Genomic DNA, 18,395 nt, shown 5'->3' with positions numbered 1-18,395 from the left:
ATTCCTCTTGCTGCCATTGTGTTTTTTGGGTTTGTGAAATTGTATTTTTTCTTTTATTTTTTCCAAATTCATTGAGATATAATTGACATATAACATTGTGTAAGTTAAAGGCGTACAACTGTGTTGATTTGATATCCTTATAAATTGCAAAGTGATTACCACATTAGCATAGGTACCACCCGCATCATGCCATATAATTATCATTTCTTTTTTGTGTTGAGAACATTTAAGATACACTCTGTTAGCACTCTCGAGTATATAATGTAGTATATTAAGTATGACAATGTAGTATTATGAAGTATTATTAAATATGTACTTTGGATCCCCAGAACTTATTCATCTTATAACTGGAAGTTTTATTTTTTTCCTTTTAAATAATAAAAATGGCTTTAAGAAATTTTATTTTATTATATTTTTTTAAATTTTATTTTATTAGTTTCAAGTATACAGTACATTGGTTAGACATTTATATAGGTTATAAAACAATTCCCCTAATTGCTCCTTCACTCCTCTGGTTTTCCACCTAGCCAATATATTAATGCAAACTGCATTCCTTATGCCGTGCTCCCCATCCCCATGACCATCTATCAACTACTAATTTGTGTTTCTTTAACCCTTCACCCCATTCTTCCAGCCTTCCAACACTCCCCACCCCGCATCTGTCACCAAATTGTCCTCTATATTTGTGAACCTGTTTTTGATTAGTTTGTTCTTTTCATCCTTAGATTCCGAATTTAAGTGAAATCATATGGTATTTATCTTTCTCTGTCTGACTTAAAGAAATTTTATTTAAGTTAGTGGTCTTTAGATAGTAATGTTACACTCAGAGAAATAGTTGATTTATGCCTTTCCATATGCTTCTCGGTGGAAAAATCCTAAGCAACTATGTAAAACAAAGCTCATAATATTCTTTCTATAAACAGCAAGAAAACACAAAGTATACAATTTCAACATTAGAAAAAAATCTCTAAATAAATTATTCGTCACTCTTGGGATCTAGGATACAAACTCAAGCAGTCTCTCTAGAGCCTGTGCCCTTATAATTTTATACTGCCTCATCTGTGAAAATAGTTTACAATGGACAGGTGCTACAGTGAGTTGTTATTGTTTGAGATATATTTCTAACTAGTACACTTCCTAAAGCCACAACCAGCAACAATAACATACAGATGAACTCTCTAGAGAAATTAAATCCCATTTTGATCTACTAATTTACATATTCTGTGACTTCATATTATTTTATTTAGCCTGAGAAAGTGAAATTTAGGTTCTAACTTCAAATACAATTTAAACTTTTTGAGCTTTTCGGAAGAGACAGTCTCTCCCTTTAAAATATTTAAAGGTATAACAATCACATCTTAAGAAAGGAATAACAATCACAACAATTGACAAAGTTTGGACACTGACAGTACTTGAGGAAGTTCGGACGCAGAGAACTATTTGTGTTTTTCATCCAAATCAATAGTCAATCCATTATCCCCATTTATACTGGAGAATTTCTACTTACCCTTCAGGGCTCAATAGCAATTCTATATCACATTTGGTGGGGCACTGTGTTAATTGTCATCAGATATTTATTAGCTTCTGGGACTTTTCTATTGACAGTGAAGCCCTCTGACCCATCAACTCAACTCCTGGGCCTTCTGATGTGCCCCCCTGTTACTCTACTCTCATAGCCTCTTCTAGCTGCCTCTTGTGAAGCAAGCCCATCTCCACTGTGGGACTGAAGTTTCTTGAAAGCACACCCTGAATTTTTGCCACTACATAACATGTATCTGTACATGGTATAGACTCAAAAAATGTTGATTAAATAAATAATTTATCTAGATAATTTTGTATCCTCCCTCCCAGATATAATAAGATAATCACCTCAATTTCTCATTTGTACTTTTGCTTTTAGATTACTGCCACTAATCAATTCTGGGGAAATAAGATGTTAGTTATTTTACTTAGGGGCACTCATGGCCAGTTCATCTAGTTTTAAAAAAATAATTCATTATCAAACTAAGCCAACTTTCTAAGTACCCAGAACTCTATCTACTCTGTCTCGTCAAGAAAGGAATGGTGATCCAAGATGAAAGAAGGTGAGAGTATGAGGAGATAACTGAGTAGAATGGAAGAGTCATTAATGCCATAGATGCCACTAGACTGCAGGGCTAAATTTGCATGTATGTAGTGAAATGCGGCACTGGTGACATTAAGAGACTGGGGAGCCCAGTTGGTCTCAGTTCCACCTTCTGCTCTGTTACAGAGCTCTTCTCCACCACAGTGACCTCAGAGATGTTCCCTGAGCCTCTCCTGCCCCCATTCAGCCCTGATGAGGCGCCTCCTAGAAAGACTTCTGGCTCCCAGTTGCTGGTTACTGCTAAGAAAACAGCTCTCTTGTACTGAGAACAATCTGGCCTTCCCCAGAATTTACTCGCTCTGGTCTTCTTTTTGGCAGGGGAAAACCTAAGCACCAGTGTTCTCCCCTCTTTCAGGTGTAGCAGGCTCCCCTGTATTTCTCCCCTGTCCAGACTAAACCTTTCCTGCTCCCTCTTCACCCTTTCCAGCACATCATTTTCCAGATCGCTTTACCATCCTGGTTCCACCCTCCAGACTCATCTTAATTTACCAGTGGGTTTTCAATGGGACCCAGTTCTTCAGATTAGAATAGAATTCAGTCACAGTCTTATTGCCCCTGGGTTTACCTGAGGTTTTCCATCATTTGTGTGCTATTGGCTAGCATAAGCTGCTACTCCCTTGGTTAGCAAATGACAGAGCTAATTTCAGGGTTGAATCATAATGTTACTCTTTATGACTTTTAATTTCCTTTCCACCCAGGGTATACATCAATATCTTAGGAGGTCAATATTCAGATCAAGCTGGCAACAGAGTGAGGGCTTGGAATTGGTCAAGTTCTGTCACTTCTTCAACCTTTGTTTCATTTAAACCTGTCTTTCTGGCCTTGAACCATTATGTCGGAGTTCGCATCTTAGAACAAGACAAGATTTCAATCACTTTTCTAGCAATGGGCCAACAGGCAAGAATTAGTGTTGGAACCAAAGTGAAGGTAGGTACATTTTTAAAAACAGTTAAAGCATTTAGAATAATAAGAGCAAATTAACTTTTGTTAATGTTCTCACTGATAAATTATACTTACATGTAATCTACTATCCACTGAGAATTTTGGAATTCAAAGAAAAAACACATAGTGAAAGTTTCATATGGAACTGGGGCAACTTTATTAATTGTTTCTTCTTTCTCAGAAATTCCTTTTAGTTCAGACTTATATCTAAGCAATATTTACTGAGTGCTTACTCTGTGACTGCAAAATGGGTTTCGTTTTAGGATTTTGTATTGTGTTTGCTTTTCTCTGTGCTATAGTAGAAGGCCCTGAGATAAGCCAGGAGACCTGGGTTCTAACCATGTTCAAGACCAAGCATAAGCCCCATCTCCTTGGAGACACTTCCCAGACCACCTAGCCTTTGGCCCAGTGAAGGTCAATCACAACCTTCTCTGGGTTTTCCATGTACTATCCTCCATTCCTGAGCTTGCCGAACCATACTGCCTTATTTGCCCTTGTGGCTGCCTTTCCTACTGGAGGGTGAGCTCCCGAAGAACAGAATATCTTACTGATTCCTCTATCTCATCCAGGAAATGGCCCAGAGTACACTTTCAGTAACTGGCAATACTGCACAATGGTTAAGAACATGGACTTCAGGTTACAGAGACATAGTTTCAAACCTCAACTCTGTCACTTAGCTAAGTGGGTGAAATTGAACTTCAGTTCCCTCATCAGTACAGACCCAAAGAAAAGCCCTGAGACTGAAAATCTACCGCTGTAACTGATGGGCAAGGAAACACTAAAGAAAGAGGCTGGCCATTCCAATCTGGCAATTAACAGAGTTTATTCAGGGAAGCGTCACACACAAGGTGCATCTTTGGTGGCTGCAAGGCAAAGTGGATATCCTCTGCACTGCTTGATAGATGCCAAAGAATTATATAGAACAAGGTGGAGTGGTATATGACCCGTCCCAGATATAAGGGAAAATGCCCGACATGCTTGCCTGGGTCAAGACAACAGCCTGCTCCAGGAACCAGCATGCTGTGGGGCATAGGGATGAGATAGTTTTATGCCAGGAGGAAAGTGTCGATTACAGTCAAAGTCTCTGAGGGGATTTACGAGAAGCAATCTCTGTTACGGTCCAGGTCTTGCTCATGGGTCTGGTGGTGGTCACGCCATGCGACAGTCTCTCCTTCACACCTCATCTATAAAGTGGGGATAATGATTCTTACTTTATAGATTGTTGTGAAGATTCAATGAGAATGCAAAGTACTATGCACGGTACTTATTCAGTCAAGAATATATAGATATAGAGTTTATCAATTATACCTCCATAAAGCTGAAATATATACATAGATGTAGAGATAGATATAGAGATCTAGATCTATGTGTATCTGTATACATAGGTAGCATATATAGTGTGTGACTTTGAATAAGTCTCTTAAACTCACAGTTTCATCAATTATTAAAGAAAGAGATTGCCCTTAACTTCAAAGGTGTCTTCAACCTCTAAAAAGTCTATACTTTTAAGTAAGTGGAAATATACTTTTAAACATAAGCAGAAATATCTCATAGACACCAAACAAAAAGAGGACTTCAGATTCAACCAACACAGAGTGAGAGTCTACAATGTGCTACTCACCATTCCAGCTAATGCTCTAGACAAACTGTTTGGGCTCCGGGCAAGCTTTCGTGGTTAGAAATTTACAACATAGCCTCCATTTGGTACATCACTTTCATGGTAGGTGCATTCTTACCAAAAATGTAAAAACTACTTTCCCCCCACTTAGAAATAAATTGTAATCAGAAAAAGTCATTTTCATGCAAAAGAATGAATTCGATGTGAAAAGGTTTTACTTTTCTCATTGTCCTCATGACTATCCTTTTTTTAGATTTTTAAAGAATACAAAAGGGATGTGTGAACACATTCTCATATTTGAAGATTCAAATAATATAGAAATATAGGAAGTAAAAGAATATGATTTCCCCCTTTATCCTTTATTCTGTTCTAACCCACTTCCCTTAGGTAACCACCACCCAAAATTCAGGGTGTATTTATCTTTTCTATATATTTATAAATTATTTGCATACATCTTTTTTTTTTTTTTAATAAAAATTGGATTATACTATACTGATTTTGTTGTTAGGGGGTTCTATTTGTTTTTGTTTTCCACTTAACAAGTACTAAAGGTTTTTCCATGTCCGTATTTCTAAGCATATCTATTTTATTTTTAATTGCTGCATACTATTTCATACTATTTCATATAGCTAACTAATGCTAAATGTAATGACCTCTCTACAGCACGGGACACAGCTGCTCACTTCCTCCTGGAAGCATTCTTTCCCTTCCTTCCAGGATACTACTCTCTCTTGATTTTCCTTCCAACTCGGAGAGTGTTCTTTCTCATTTTTCTTTGATTTCCTTCACCTCTTTTTTTCTAAATATTGAGGGGCTCCAGGACTTGTCCTTTGGCTCATCTTTTCTCTCTCTATACTTACTATCTAGGTGATTTCATTGAGTCTTCTGTCCTTAAATACTATCTACATGCTGATAACCCTTTTGTTTTATCTCCAGGTGGATCTCCCGTGAACTCTAGACTTGCAAATCTCTAATTCCATTCCTCCATCTTCATTTGGGTGTCTAAGAGACATTAAAAACTTAACATAGCAAAATTAAATTTGAAAGCTTGTCCCACCCTCAGTCTTCTCCATCTCAGAAAATGGCAACTGCGTTCTTTCAGTCTCTCAGGCCAAAAACTTTGAACTAGTTATCTTCCTCTCTGTTTCATATCCCCACATCTATTATCTGCAAGTCCTATAAACTCTCAACTCTAGGACTTCTCAAGTCCTCCCGTACTATCACTCTTGTCTTCCTCTTGTACCTGCCCTGATCCATCTCTTGTTTAAATGATTACAGTAGCCTCCTGTTGAGTCTCCCTGCTTCTGGTCTTCCTAAAGCTATTCTAACACAATAGTTGGAATGATACTTTGAAAACTTAAGTATGGTCAAAACCATACATGCAGTGGCTTCTAATCTTAGAGTAAAAGCCAAGATCCTTTAAAAGAGCTGCAATGCTGTACCTGATCTGGATTTCCTTCTTTTAAAATATGCCCTCTGTAATATTCTTTTCTCACTCACCCTGCTCCAACCACACTGGCTTTTTTTGCTGTTCCAAGAAAATACCAGGCATGTCCCTGCCATAGGGCTTTTGCACTTGCTGTTCCTTCAACCTAAGATGTTCCTCCCGCATTTAGTGCATAGTGACCGCCTCACTTCCTTCAGATTGCCACTCACAGGGTCCTTTCCGACCATCTTAACTAAATGAACAGCACCCCACCCTCACCTCCACCCTGGCACTCTGAGTGCCTCTCTAGCTTATGCTACAAGTTTTAATATGTAGTGTTCTCATTTTCTTTTCCTTGTAAATAATTTATGATTTCTATTTTGATTATTTCAACTCAATAGTTATTGAATTTTCATACTGATTTAAAAAAATTACTGTCCCTGTCTTGTTAATTTCTAAATGGTCAGGAAATGTGGCTTGCATTTTTTTTCCTACTGTTTAAAATGTATTGATATTTTCTTTGTGTAGCTGAGTGCACGATTTTTATGACTGTTCCATGTATATTCGACCCCCCTAAAAAGTGCAGTTTGTTAACACACCATTATATATGTCTAATTGTTCTAGGCACACTTCTCTATATCCTTTTCTTTTTATATTGTTGATTTATTTCTGAGAAATGTATGAAAGTCTCCCAATATGATTAGAAGTCTGTCCATTTTCCTACTATGTCTATCAGGTTTTGCTTTATATAACTGGAAACTGTGGTTAGGAAATTAAAGATGTTGACTATATTCTTGGTGAGTTATATTTTTCACCCTGTGCCAGCTTCCGCCTCACTTATTTGCTCTTCAGCTATGTCTATTATGTAACTCAGTGTATTGATGAGGGTTTTAGGTGGATTTTTTTTCTTGACAAAGTTTTTTAATATTATCAGTGCATTATTCCCAGTTTTATTTTTGATGGTCTTTGCCTTAAACACTATTCCATCTGGTGTTAAATTGCTACACCTGCTTTCTTTCAGTTAGCATTTGTTGTGCTTTTTTATTCTTAGATTTTCAACCTTTTAATCTAGTTTTGAGTTCAATGTGTTTTTTGCAAACAGCATATAGTTAGTTGGCTTTGTTGCTTTCTTCAACCTAACAGACTCAATCTGTTAATACATTATATTTTAATGGTTACTTGAAAATCGTTAACTATCTTATTATTTTTTCTATGTATAGAGTTAACTTCCGAGTCCTCTAGTTATTTCTTTTCCTTGATAACAATGATTCTCTCAAATCTCTCAGAAAATAGTAACTATATATATTCTAAAGTATTCGTCTGGCTACTAGAATTAGTTTCCTTAAGAATAAGTATCCCTATAGGTAAATCTGGTGCCTCTCTTTCATGGCCTCACTTTCTCAAATGTTCGGTGATACTTAGTTGTGTGTTCACTTTTATATTTGAGAATCCGTATTTTCCTGCATGTTCTGCTTACTGAAGTTTTCTTCTGACAACTGTGGAGGAGAAGCGGTATGTGCTGCTGAGGGGTAGAAGGCCAGCCCCAGTGCCAGACTTTCAGCCCCAAGAAGGGCTCAACACAGGAAAGGGGGAGGGGCTGCCTCCCAACTGATTATCCTAATATTTACCTCAGGGGCTCTCCTGCTTCTCATTTCTGTTGAATTTGAGCTCCGAATGTGTGTATTTTGGGTTAGTGGTTTCATTTGGTCATTTATCACTCTAGATATGGTCCCATCTGCTTTCTGATTTTTAGGAATTTTAGGAATTCCTTAAGATCATTTACGCTGATGAAAATTTCTACTATTTTCTGGAACCATTATTGATTTGGTCACTTTAAAAGTTTCTTATCATTTTATGGGTTTTGGAATTAAAGGGAGGTTAAAATGCTGATCCATTCTTCATTATACATCCATCTCACACTCCTCTTCCTCCCTCCCTCCCTTCTTCCTCTCCTTCTCTCCTTCCTACCTTCCCACCGTCCTGCCTTTCTTCCTTTCTTCCCATGGGAGGAAAGATGAAAATGCAGAAAGATACTATGAGTTCTTGTGTCTTTTGCAGGTAAGTGGTCACTCTGCTTGCAGAAAGTAGTGGTTCAGCTTGCATGTAGCCTGCCCCACTGAGGCTAAATGCCCCTCCTGGGCTGGTCCTGAAGCCATAAATTAGAAGCTCCTCAGACAAAACTGTCCTAGCAGATCCATTCACCTTCCTGCAGCTGCAGGGAGACAGCAGCCTGAGACACCAAAGGCTGTGAGGAAGGGGGAGAGCAGAGGCCGAGGAATGGTTGGAAGGGTTGTGGAAAGGTTCCTGTGGAATGGCCTCCAGGAGGTAAGGGGCACCTTTAGGAGAAGGAAAGGAGTTTTAATCATCCCAGTCCTTTTTGAAAACCCAGCTCAGGTGCTACCTTCTCTGAGGAAGGCTGGCCCCCTCGGTGCCCTCCCAGCCTCCCGGCCAGCACCTGCCGCACACTCCCCGACTAGGAATTTCCCAGGGAAGGGAAGGGACTGTGTTTGCAGAATCTTCGTGCTCCCCTCAGTAGATACTGGTTAAATTGTAAGCACTTGAAAGTATCCAAATTCTGTTTGCTTTGCCTGCTCTAGTCTCTCAAGTCTCCATAGCATTTCAGCTCATTCCTCGTTCAGATTAGAATAACACCATTGCCCCTCTTTGTAGATAATTTGACTCAAATTATAATCCAGCCTCAAATTAGTGCTGCCTCCTCCACCTCCTTGGTTCCATAGGCACCATTTCTATCATCGGACCCTGAGTTTTCCTTCTTTTCTCTTTGCTGAAAAGCTACTGAACCATGAATGGGGATGACCTGCTGCTGCTGGCCAGTTTAATAAAGATTCGACGCCTATTTCATAAACTTGAAGGATGTGTGAATTTTCCCTCCAGCCAAGTTTGGGAAAAATTTAAGCAACCTTCCTACCTTTCTTCACTTTCTCTAAAACTAATTGCCCTTTGTCACAATTCTGGTATAAAGCAAGATACAAAAACAGCAATAGCAGCTATAATAAATGAAAAACTTTAACTAAGATTGATGGTACTTTCAGTTGTTTCGTTGTTGTTTTTTTAGAAGGGGGTGTGTGTGAGAGAGTTCAAGAAACGTGTGTAAAATGACCAGGAAAGACCAAGAAATGCACTTTGTTACAAATTTAGAGAACATCTTGAGTCATCACTGGTTTACATTCTTGGTCGGAAAACTAAACAACTCACTTTCAGGACACCAGAGAATGAGCAAATCAGCAAAAGTGTCTATATCAATTAGAGTTCTATCAGGAAAACAGAAAGCAGGAAGGGATTAGACGCTTCCAACACCATCCAAAAGGATGGGCATGTGAAGGTCAAGGAAAACCCTGCTGGCTTTCAGAAAATCTGCAAGTGAAGGAATCTAAGGAAGCCAGGGAGCCAACAGCACCAAGGTGAGAGAGTGGCAAGAGCTTTTCTGGAAGAGCTGCAGCCTCACATAAGAGTGAAGGAATAACAAGAAATTGCCATCTGCCTAAATATCCACCCCTCCTGCCAAAGATGAATGATGGCTGCTGCTTCTCTCTCACTTTGCAAACCTCAGGCAGGTGCCTCTCACTGGAACCGGCTGGCAAGAGATTATCTCCCCTTCGAAGGAGAGAAAGGAGAGATGTTGCTGAATCTTCAAGGACAGCCCAGCACAGTTTCTTCTGCTCAATGATAAAGTTGCTTTAGAGCAGAAAGCAGAGTTGAGAGCTGGAGGTGGAGAACCCTAAAGGTGTCCGTGGAGCACCCGAACACTGATTCTCTGAGCTTCCCTGGATTTCACAGTTCCTTTTTCTTTTTCTTTTTTCTTTTTTAATATTACAATAGTTTTATTGGAATGGAATGACCACATATAGCCTAAAGCTATCATTCACCTTTATTTTTATTTATTTATTTTTAAGTATAATCGACATACATTATTATAAAAGTTTCAGTGTACAACATAGTGATTCAACATTAACATACATACTTTGCAAAATGATCACCACAATAAGTCTAGTAACCACTTGTCACCATGCATAGTCATATTATCAACTCTATTCCCTATGCTGTAAATTACATCCCTGTGACTTATTTTATAACTTCAAGTATGTACCCCTTTTCTGCCCAACTGTTCTTTGGAAGAGGGAGAAATTTGGTGCTAATGCACAGCAAAAGAGATTAACTCTATCAACCATTCACCACTTGGTGTGAAGTACTAAATCATATGATTTTCCTCCTAAGAGCCAACTAAGGAAGAAAAAGGAGGGAATGGAAGGGAAGGAAGTGGAAGCGTGGGGTATTCCAGGCAAGGCTGAGTGCTGTGCAGCAGGAAGTTGGAACTAACGAAGTAGCTGAGCTCCTGGGAGAAGGGGCCTGATTCTTGTCATTAACCCATTCATCGCCTTTTATGTTGTTGCCATTGGTTAGCTTGCTTTATAGGAACTGTGTTAATACTGAAGATTCATTTCTATTATTTTTTTCATGTTCACTCTTGCTAATCACCACTGCTGTCTTTGTGTAAAAAAGGTTCTTAGACTCACATCTTAGTCGATGCTAACTCTCATTTTTATTTTTGCCTTTTGCTTCTTCCTTTTCACTGATGAGTGGCCTTTTAGTTTCTATAAGTATGATAGAAATATTAAATTAATTGAGCTAATACATTCAGTATACCTCTGAAAAATAGCACATAACAGTACAACAAGTAACAATCACAACAAAGCCTTAACTGAATGTTTTTGCACATCAGTAAAAACCATTTTTGGTGTGCTGAGCCCAAAGTAGATACTGAATAAGGCCTTGATTAATTGGAGATAGACAGGATGAGATGACATCTTATACCATTGTGCTTCTTGTTTAATGCCAGAATGTTTAGAATGATCTTTACTTTTAAAAATGATAATTGATTACATGTTATAAATTTGTGTTGCTGCTCTTAAAATTGATTAAAAAAATGTTTCCAAGTGAAAAATATTTATACCTATTTACTATCTATCTATTAGGGTCATATTTCAAGGCAGTTTATTTAAGAGACTGAGTTGTTAAAAATAACAATAATGACAAATCTTATTTTGAGCACCTATATATACCAAAAGTGGGTTGAGGTATGCCATAGATTTTATCATCAATATCTGCTTTTCCATATGCCTATTTTAGGTCATCTCAGTTTTGAATAATCCAGTCTGCTAATTCATGGTTTTTTGGGTTTTTTTTACTTTCCACAATAAAAATCTCTTCAAAATATTAAACTATTCTAGTCATAAAGCTTTCTAATAGTAATATTGCATAAATTGAGAGAAAAGAAAATACTTTAAAAGTGTAGGGTTTTCAGATGTAAATATTAATGAAATTATTGATGTATAAAGCTTAGGGCAGTACAACAAATTCTTGTCTCCTTTTATCCCTGATCTCAGGAATATAACTTTTATTTTTATTTTGCTTGTGCATATTTTAGGTTTTATACATACATTTTTGGACAGATAAAATGGTCATCTTTTGAGAGGATACACATATGCACTTCAATGTCACTGATGAGGAAAGAAATTAAAACGTTTTGCTCCAGGTAAAGTTGGCAACAGAGCGTCTTCAGCAAAGCCTCACTGGGACTGTGACGTAAAAGGCATGTCCAGTATATTAGCTTATGCAGGTCTCTTACAGTATAGGAACAAAATATTTTGAAGTAAATTTCATTGGTAGGTTTTTCTGCTAACAAAAGTGATGCCAACTCATTGTAAAATATCTGGGAATTACAGAAAAATATGAAGTACAAAGATTTCAAAAGACTCATCATCCCACTACACAGAGATAGTCATCTCTAATACCGTGCTCTATTTCTTTCCGATCCTCTCTCAGTATTTACCTATGGGTGTGTTACTGAAAAAAAAAAAAAAATTCAAGCAAGAAATTAGTCATTGCTAATAAGAATTTTGCAAGGAAGAAAACTCAATTTCTACTCCCCAAAGAAAGTTAAACCCTATTAGAGAACTACAAAATAAGCCAAATAAATTAAATGCATATTATTTCTTAGTAAACTGGAAATAAGTATCTTGTGGAACTGTTAATATTTCCATTTTCACCGGTAAATTTACTACCAGTTATAAAAAATGAATGAATAAATGAAGCAAAAGCTTTTAGAGTCTAAATTGTTTTAACAGATGTAGTTAAATAAAATTGGTAACATTCGGGATGCCAATCACATATTTAGAAGCAAATGTTATAATTTAATAATAATTTAAAAACACAAAAATATAATGTATCTTTGTCCAACGATGTTAGAAAATACACAAAAGGGCAATTTAAAATAGATTTTACTTCAAGTAATTTATCATGACCATTCTATTGTTTCATTTTCCTGCAAGACAACAAATATTATATTTGTTTATGCTCTACCCTATTCCACAAACAATGTAAGGAATCTTTTAGGAATAGATTTAATATAGAAAAATAAAATAATTTTAAAATAGTGAAGATAATTGAGGCAATAGGAAAATAATATGAAATGAGGAGTAAAATTGTTTCCAAAATACATCCCACAAAGCCTAAACCCTTGGTGTAAAATTGGCACAAGATGATCTCTAATGAAAAGGTAAGCAATAAGCTAGTGGAGCCTCTCAAAAGACACAAGGGAGTGTCTGTATCAGTTTTTCTCTTATTGACACAGAGGTAAGTCCAGGATTTAGGAATACCTTGTGTGAGCCAAACTGGTAAAGTGAAAGCAGGTGATAACAAGACTATGCGTGTCCACAGCCAAAAAAGAACCACCGAAGTTGCTCTCTCACACCCGTGGTGACCCAGCATTAGACAATGTGCAGAGGAGTCTGGAGAAAACAGCGCTGCTGTTCACACCCACCTTTTACATACTACTCTACAGGACTGGCACTGGGAAATGAAAATAACTGTGTAACACCCATACAGACTTCAGAGATGATGCCCAAATGTGTCCTTTCCCAAATAACACAGAGGCTTCCTCTGTGTTAAATTATTAAGCAAAGGGACAACACACTGGAAACAACCTCTCGCTCTCTTGTTCATGTAAAAATACATTATCACCTGACAAAAAAAACGAATGAGTGAATGAATGAAGTGAAATTTCTACTAAGGATATACATGGCCATGAAGGAAATCCTGGGTGTCTCTTTGCTGCGTATTCGTGCTTAATTGTGTGAGTTGTGAAAAGACTAAAAATGACATCTCAAAGCTGAGCTTCCACCCCAGTCCATCTGTGGTAAACCTGATTTTCTCTGGAGTTGAACTGCCACTGATTACAAATTTCTTTCAAAAATGTGGCTAGCACTCTACATAAACTGAATATGTTAATAGTCGGGTTTTCATTCTGGTCTAAAGTTCACTGCTTTCATTTATTCATGTGTTTAATAAACATTAGTTCAATGCCTACTTTATGCCAAGCACTACTGATGCAAAGCTAAAAATCTTAGTTCCCTCTTTTCAGGAAAAAAGAGATGCAAAAAAAGATCATGACAAAACAATGAGGTAAATGCAGTGATAGAAAGAAGCACAGGGAGCACAAAAAGAGAGCACCTATCTCAGCTGGCCACCAGAGGTCACATGGGTGGAGGGAGGAGAACACAAATGCAGCAAGTGAATCAACAGACTGGTCTCAGAATAATCAGAGAATTTTCTCTCAAAACAAACACGTAATCCTTGAGTGGGCCAACTAGATGCAGGAATCACAAGTGGCTCAAGTGATGCCTGCAAAGTCACAAATACCTAGACAATGAGCGAATGAACAAACATATATGCTCAGCCCTTTGAAGTTTCCTACACCTTCAGGTTAGCAGAAGAAGGCCAGAGATGACTCAGGCAAATCCCACCTTTGACCAAGCACTTACAGAACCCAAAAGCCTCTAGAAAGATAGAGAAAGAAGGACAGGGGTCACAGGTTTCATTCTAGGCGTGGAGGACAGAGGGGTATGACCTGGTTCAGTCCAAAGAGGAAGGTTCAACTGTGGATAGAGTGAATGCATGATATTGGGACAGCTCAAGAAACAGATAGGATGCTATCAGGATCCTCTACATTCACTCTAATCTATATACCAGCGCTCAGCAAAATGCTGGGATGGTGAATGTAAGAGAAGTGATAGGAAAGGGTAACAAGCTTTCTGAGTAGAGAAGGCATCCATGTGCACATTCATTCATCCAATAAAAATTCAACACTTGCAAGGCATTGTACATGGCCCTCATGGAATTCACCTTCCAGTGAGAGAAACAACAAAGCAAGTAATTTCAGATTGTGATAAATGCAATGAAAAAGCCAAAGAGAATAATATGAATGAGTGCTATGGGGTAAATGGGAAGATAAGTAGGGGACTACCTTATATTATGTGGTCAGAGAAAGCGTCTCAGGGGAGCCAGTATGTAAAGGTGAAAAGAAATGAGTCATATAATGGACTGGGAAAAGAGTATTCCAGGCGGAGAAAGCATCAAGTTCTGAGGAGAAAATGAGTTTGCCTGCACGTTCCAGTGATAGAAGGCAGGCCACTGTGACTGAGGGCAAGTGTGGTACCAGGAGAGGCTGCCCAGGTAGGAGGAAGCCAGATAAGGTGAGCTGTGTGTGCCATAGTAAGGACTTTGGATTTTATTCCACAGATGCTTGTCCTTCTCTTCAAGGGGTGCCAATTTCCAAAGCCTGCAGATTTGGTCTAACAGCTCATCACCCTATACTTTTCTCTGTCCTACTCAATAATGAAAGCTAGGAGCAACAATGGAAAGCAATGGGAATATTCAAATACCTCTGGAGAAAATACGAATTGTTACCATCATTTGGAGATCAATTCTCATTATCTAGTAAAGCTGAGAATGAACATACCCAACCACAGAAGTTCCATTCTTACACAGATAAATCCCAAAGAAATCCAGTTACACAGAGACAAAAGCAAGCTCGCTCATTGCAGCATTGTTTGTAATAGCAAAACAACAACAAAATGTCCATCGGCAGAAGAACAGGCAAATTGTGCTGTGTTATGGACTGAATATTTGTGTCCCTCCAAAACCCACCTATTGAAATCTAATCCCAAGCTGATGGTATTGGGCAGTGAGGGCTTTGGGAGATAATTAAGTCCTAAAGATTCTCTTAAGAATGTTATTAGCGCCCTTACGAGAAGAGAGACCAGAGAGCTAGCTCACTCTCTTTCCTCCACGTGAGGATACATGAAGTCAGCAAACTGCAACCTGCAACCTGGAAGAAGGTTCTTGCCAGAACACAACCACGCTGGCACCCTGAACTCGGGGTATGGTCCGTGGCTCCATCTGGGGTACGAACCCAGGACCTTCTGCATGCAAAGCAGATGTGCTAACCACTATACTATGGAGCCACTCCCCAGTATTACTCTATGTATATAAAGTTTTTGAACATGCAAAACAATCCCATGTGTCAGTTAGACATACCAATGCAGGAAAAGTAGAAAGAAAGGCGCGAGAATGAGAGATGTCAAATTTCAGGCTGGTGCTCACCACCAGTGGTGTATGTGATGGGGAGAGGTACACAGGGGCCTCTGACCATTTCTTAAGCAAGGTGGTAAGTTCATGGGCTTTCTTTAATTATTCGTATATTTTTAATTGTTCTTTTTTTCCTTTTTTAAAAGACTAGCTAGAAGCAGGCAAGCAAACATAGAAAGAGTATTTGAAGCAGCTATTGAAGAGAAGCAACAATCCTGTGAGTCGGCAGAGGCTTTGACTGAATCCTTGGAAGTAGAGTAGGGAATCAGGTCAAAAAGGTTGGAACTTACAAATTTCTTTTTTCCTGATCCAGAGATTTTCTCCTGATCCAAAATGATCCTTTAACACAAACTGTATTCTTGGTTTTTACCTCTACATAATTCTCCAGAGATAGAGACCAGATTCAGAGTTTAACATGAACGACTTAGATGTTTTCCACTTTAATTCTGGATTATCTGGAATGCATATAGGTAATATTTCACCGTCTAAAAAGATGTGCTACATCTTCCTGTGTCCACACTACCTGACTTCTTTCCCCAATGCCAAAATTAGGTGAGACTACTGCATATTTCCACACACTTTCAAGCTTTAACAATCCATTCACTGTAGCATATAACAGATGGAAAAACACAACCTAATTCCAAATTCCACAAAATCAAATGATGTTTTATGAACTCCACTGCGACCATAAGGTGATATGATAGCTTTATATTAATTCTATAATAAAATAAGAAGTAGGAGACTGGGTAAAATAATCCTCCTTCATACTCGTATGCTGCTTACAATTTAAGTCTCACAAAACCCTGCAAATTCCCAACACAAACTAAAAGACGGTAAGTAGGTTTGTAGGTCTCACAACTACTAGCCAGAGAGTAGAACTAGAAAGTGAGCCCAGGTCTTGCAACCCCACATCCAATGTTCCTCCTTTGTTCCTCACCTGTGCGCTCTTTACCCAGGGCCAGCAAGCTAAAGTGGAAACCATCAGACAATCCTGGGGCAAGTCCCAGCTCTCTACCTACTAGCTGTGTGTACTCAACCTCTATGAGCCTCAGTTCTCTCAGCTGTAAACTGATAAAAGCTGAAAAAGATAAAATCATCTTTCTATGGTGGTAGTGACCATTAGACAGGATATATGTACAGCGCCTGGCCTGTGGTAAGCTGTGCTCAGTGACGAAACGACCGTGATTGACAGAGCCTGGTAAAGCTTGTACAGAGATTCCCACTTCTCACTTACACAGTCCTGACCGAACTAGGGATGAACTCGCTTTTCTTCTGAGGACAGAAATAGATTATAGAGTTAGGTTAGATAATTAGATTAAATAACCAACAGAAACTGAAAGCTGATGTCTAAATGAAATTACTTATTATTATAAATTAGGCTATATTAGTATTAAAAATAGTAAAAGTAACTTTGTACCATACTAACACTGTTTCTCCTTTACCAACAGAGAATAGATAAAAAGTGCTGTATCAAACACATCCACATGATTTCCATAAGCACATATCTATGTTTTTGCAACATTTATTGTTTATCAATCCTAAAACAGATGAAGTTGTAAAGTATGGATCACTTTCAGCTTGATTAAATTGCAAAGACAAGGATTAAATAAATTGTGTTCTAATGAATAGCGCTTGGCACTCTCGAAGGAAACAAAGCAATCCATCTAGACCAGTGATCTTTAAACTTTCCCCTTCACATGCCCTTAAAATTTAAAAAAAATTTTGAATGCATGTTCTTCCTTGCACATTTTTCAGTTGACATTTATAGTGATTCACCATAAGTTTAAGCCATTGTGAAGAATGTAAGTTCCAAAGTATTGTAATCTTGACATTTCGGAATAAGACATCATTTTCTAAAATGAATCCAGTGGTATCTAAATACCATAGCAATGATACCCGCCATTATCCATTTAAAAAATATATAAACTAGTTCTTCTTTAGCATTCTTTTTTTTCTTTTTGAACTTACACTTTGATTTCCACTTCCTCCAAAGAAAATTATTGGGCTGTGGTATATTTTTATTCTTGAAGATGTTATTATCTAATCATATTTCTTGACCACAAAACTATATATTTATTTAAAAAATTTTAAATTCTACTTCTATGACTTTAAGGTTCTGAGTGCTCAACAAAATTATTCTGATTGAGCTAACATTACAATTATTAGTAGCACATAATTGATCAAAAACAACATAACAAATTTTGGTAAATTGAAAGTAAAATTTTGACTTACCCTTTTAAAGTAGAAATTTGACTTACCCTCTTAAAATTTGGTTGAAAGCAAAGAATTGCAAATTCCTCGACAGTCATCTTTGAACTGGTGGTGGTTGTCAATTAATTTGCAGGTCCCCAACCACTAGGATCTAAATTGGTAAAGGAAAAGTTTTCCTCACAACAGTTGCGTGTGTGTGTGTGTGTGTGTGTGTGTGTGTGTGTGTGTGTGTGTGCGCGCGCGCGCGCGCAATGATATCTGCTTCATAACCAAAACCACATCCATTTTGCATCTCACATGGGTGGGGACACTGGACAAAGCATATTTGAGGTGTCAACTCTACCCTGGATATTCAGCTAAAGTTGAGAAGCCTTCATCCCTTGGGGGTCATCATACCCCCAGTTTGAAGATCACTATTTTCTCCATTTTAATATATATTTTTAAATTTCCACATAAGTAAAATAAAAAAACAACATACATATATATTTTATATTTACATACACACGTTTTTTGTATTTACACACACACATACTCAAATAGCCTGTTTCTACCACTGGATTCTAAATTTAAATTGGTCTGAGATGTAGATTGATTTCTGTAGCATTTAAAAGCTCCTGCAGCTGATT

General features: G+C 37.9%; 1 protein-coding gene across 1 annotated transcript in view; it reads left to right on the top strand.

Annotated features, from left to right (window-relative positions):
• ERICH6 (glutamate rich 6) overlaps positions 1–15,819 on the top strand; it is a 39,304-nt gene extending 23,485 nt beyond the window's left edge. The window contains exons 12-14 of the mRNA XM_023519982.1: positions 2,824–3,052; positions 13,487–13,593; positions 15,705–15,819. Coding sequence (XP_023375750.1) covers positions 2,824–3,052; positions 13,487–13,593; positions 15,705–15,819 — 451 coding nt within the window. The remainder of the gene's footprint in view (positions 1–2,823; positions 3,053–13,486; positions 13,594–15,704) is intronic.
• Positions 15,820–18,395: the final 2,576 nt, after the last annotated feature.

This window comes from Pteropus vampyrus, unplaced genomic scaffold, assembly GCF_000151845.1.
Source record: "Pteropus vampyrus isolate Shadow unplaced genomic scaffold, Pvam_2.0 Scaffold242, whole genome shotgun sequence".
In the NCBI taxonomy this organism is placed as follows: Eukaryota; Metazoa; Chordata; class Mammalia; order Chiroptera; family Pteropodidae; genus Pteropus; species Pteropus vampyrus.
This window is presented reverse-complemented; position numbering and strand designations above follow the sequence as displayed.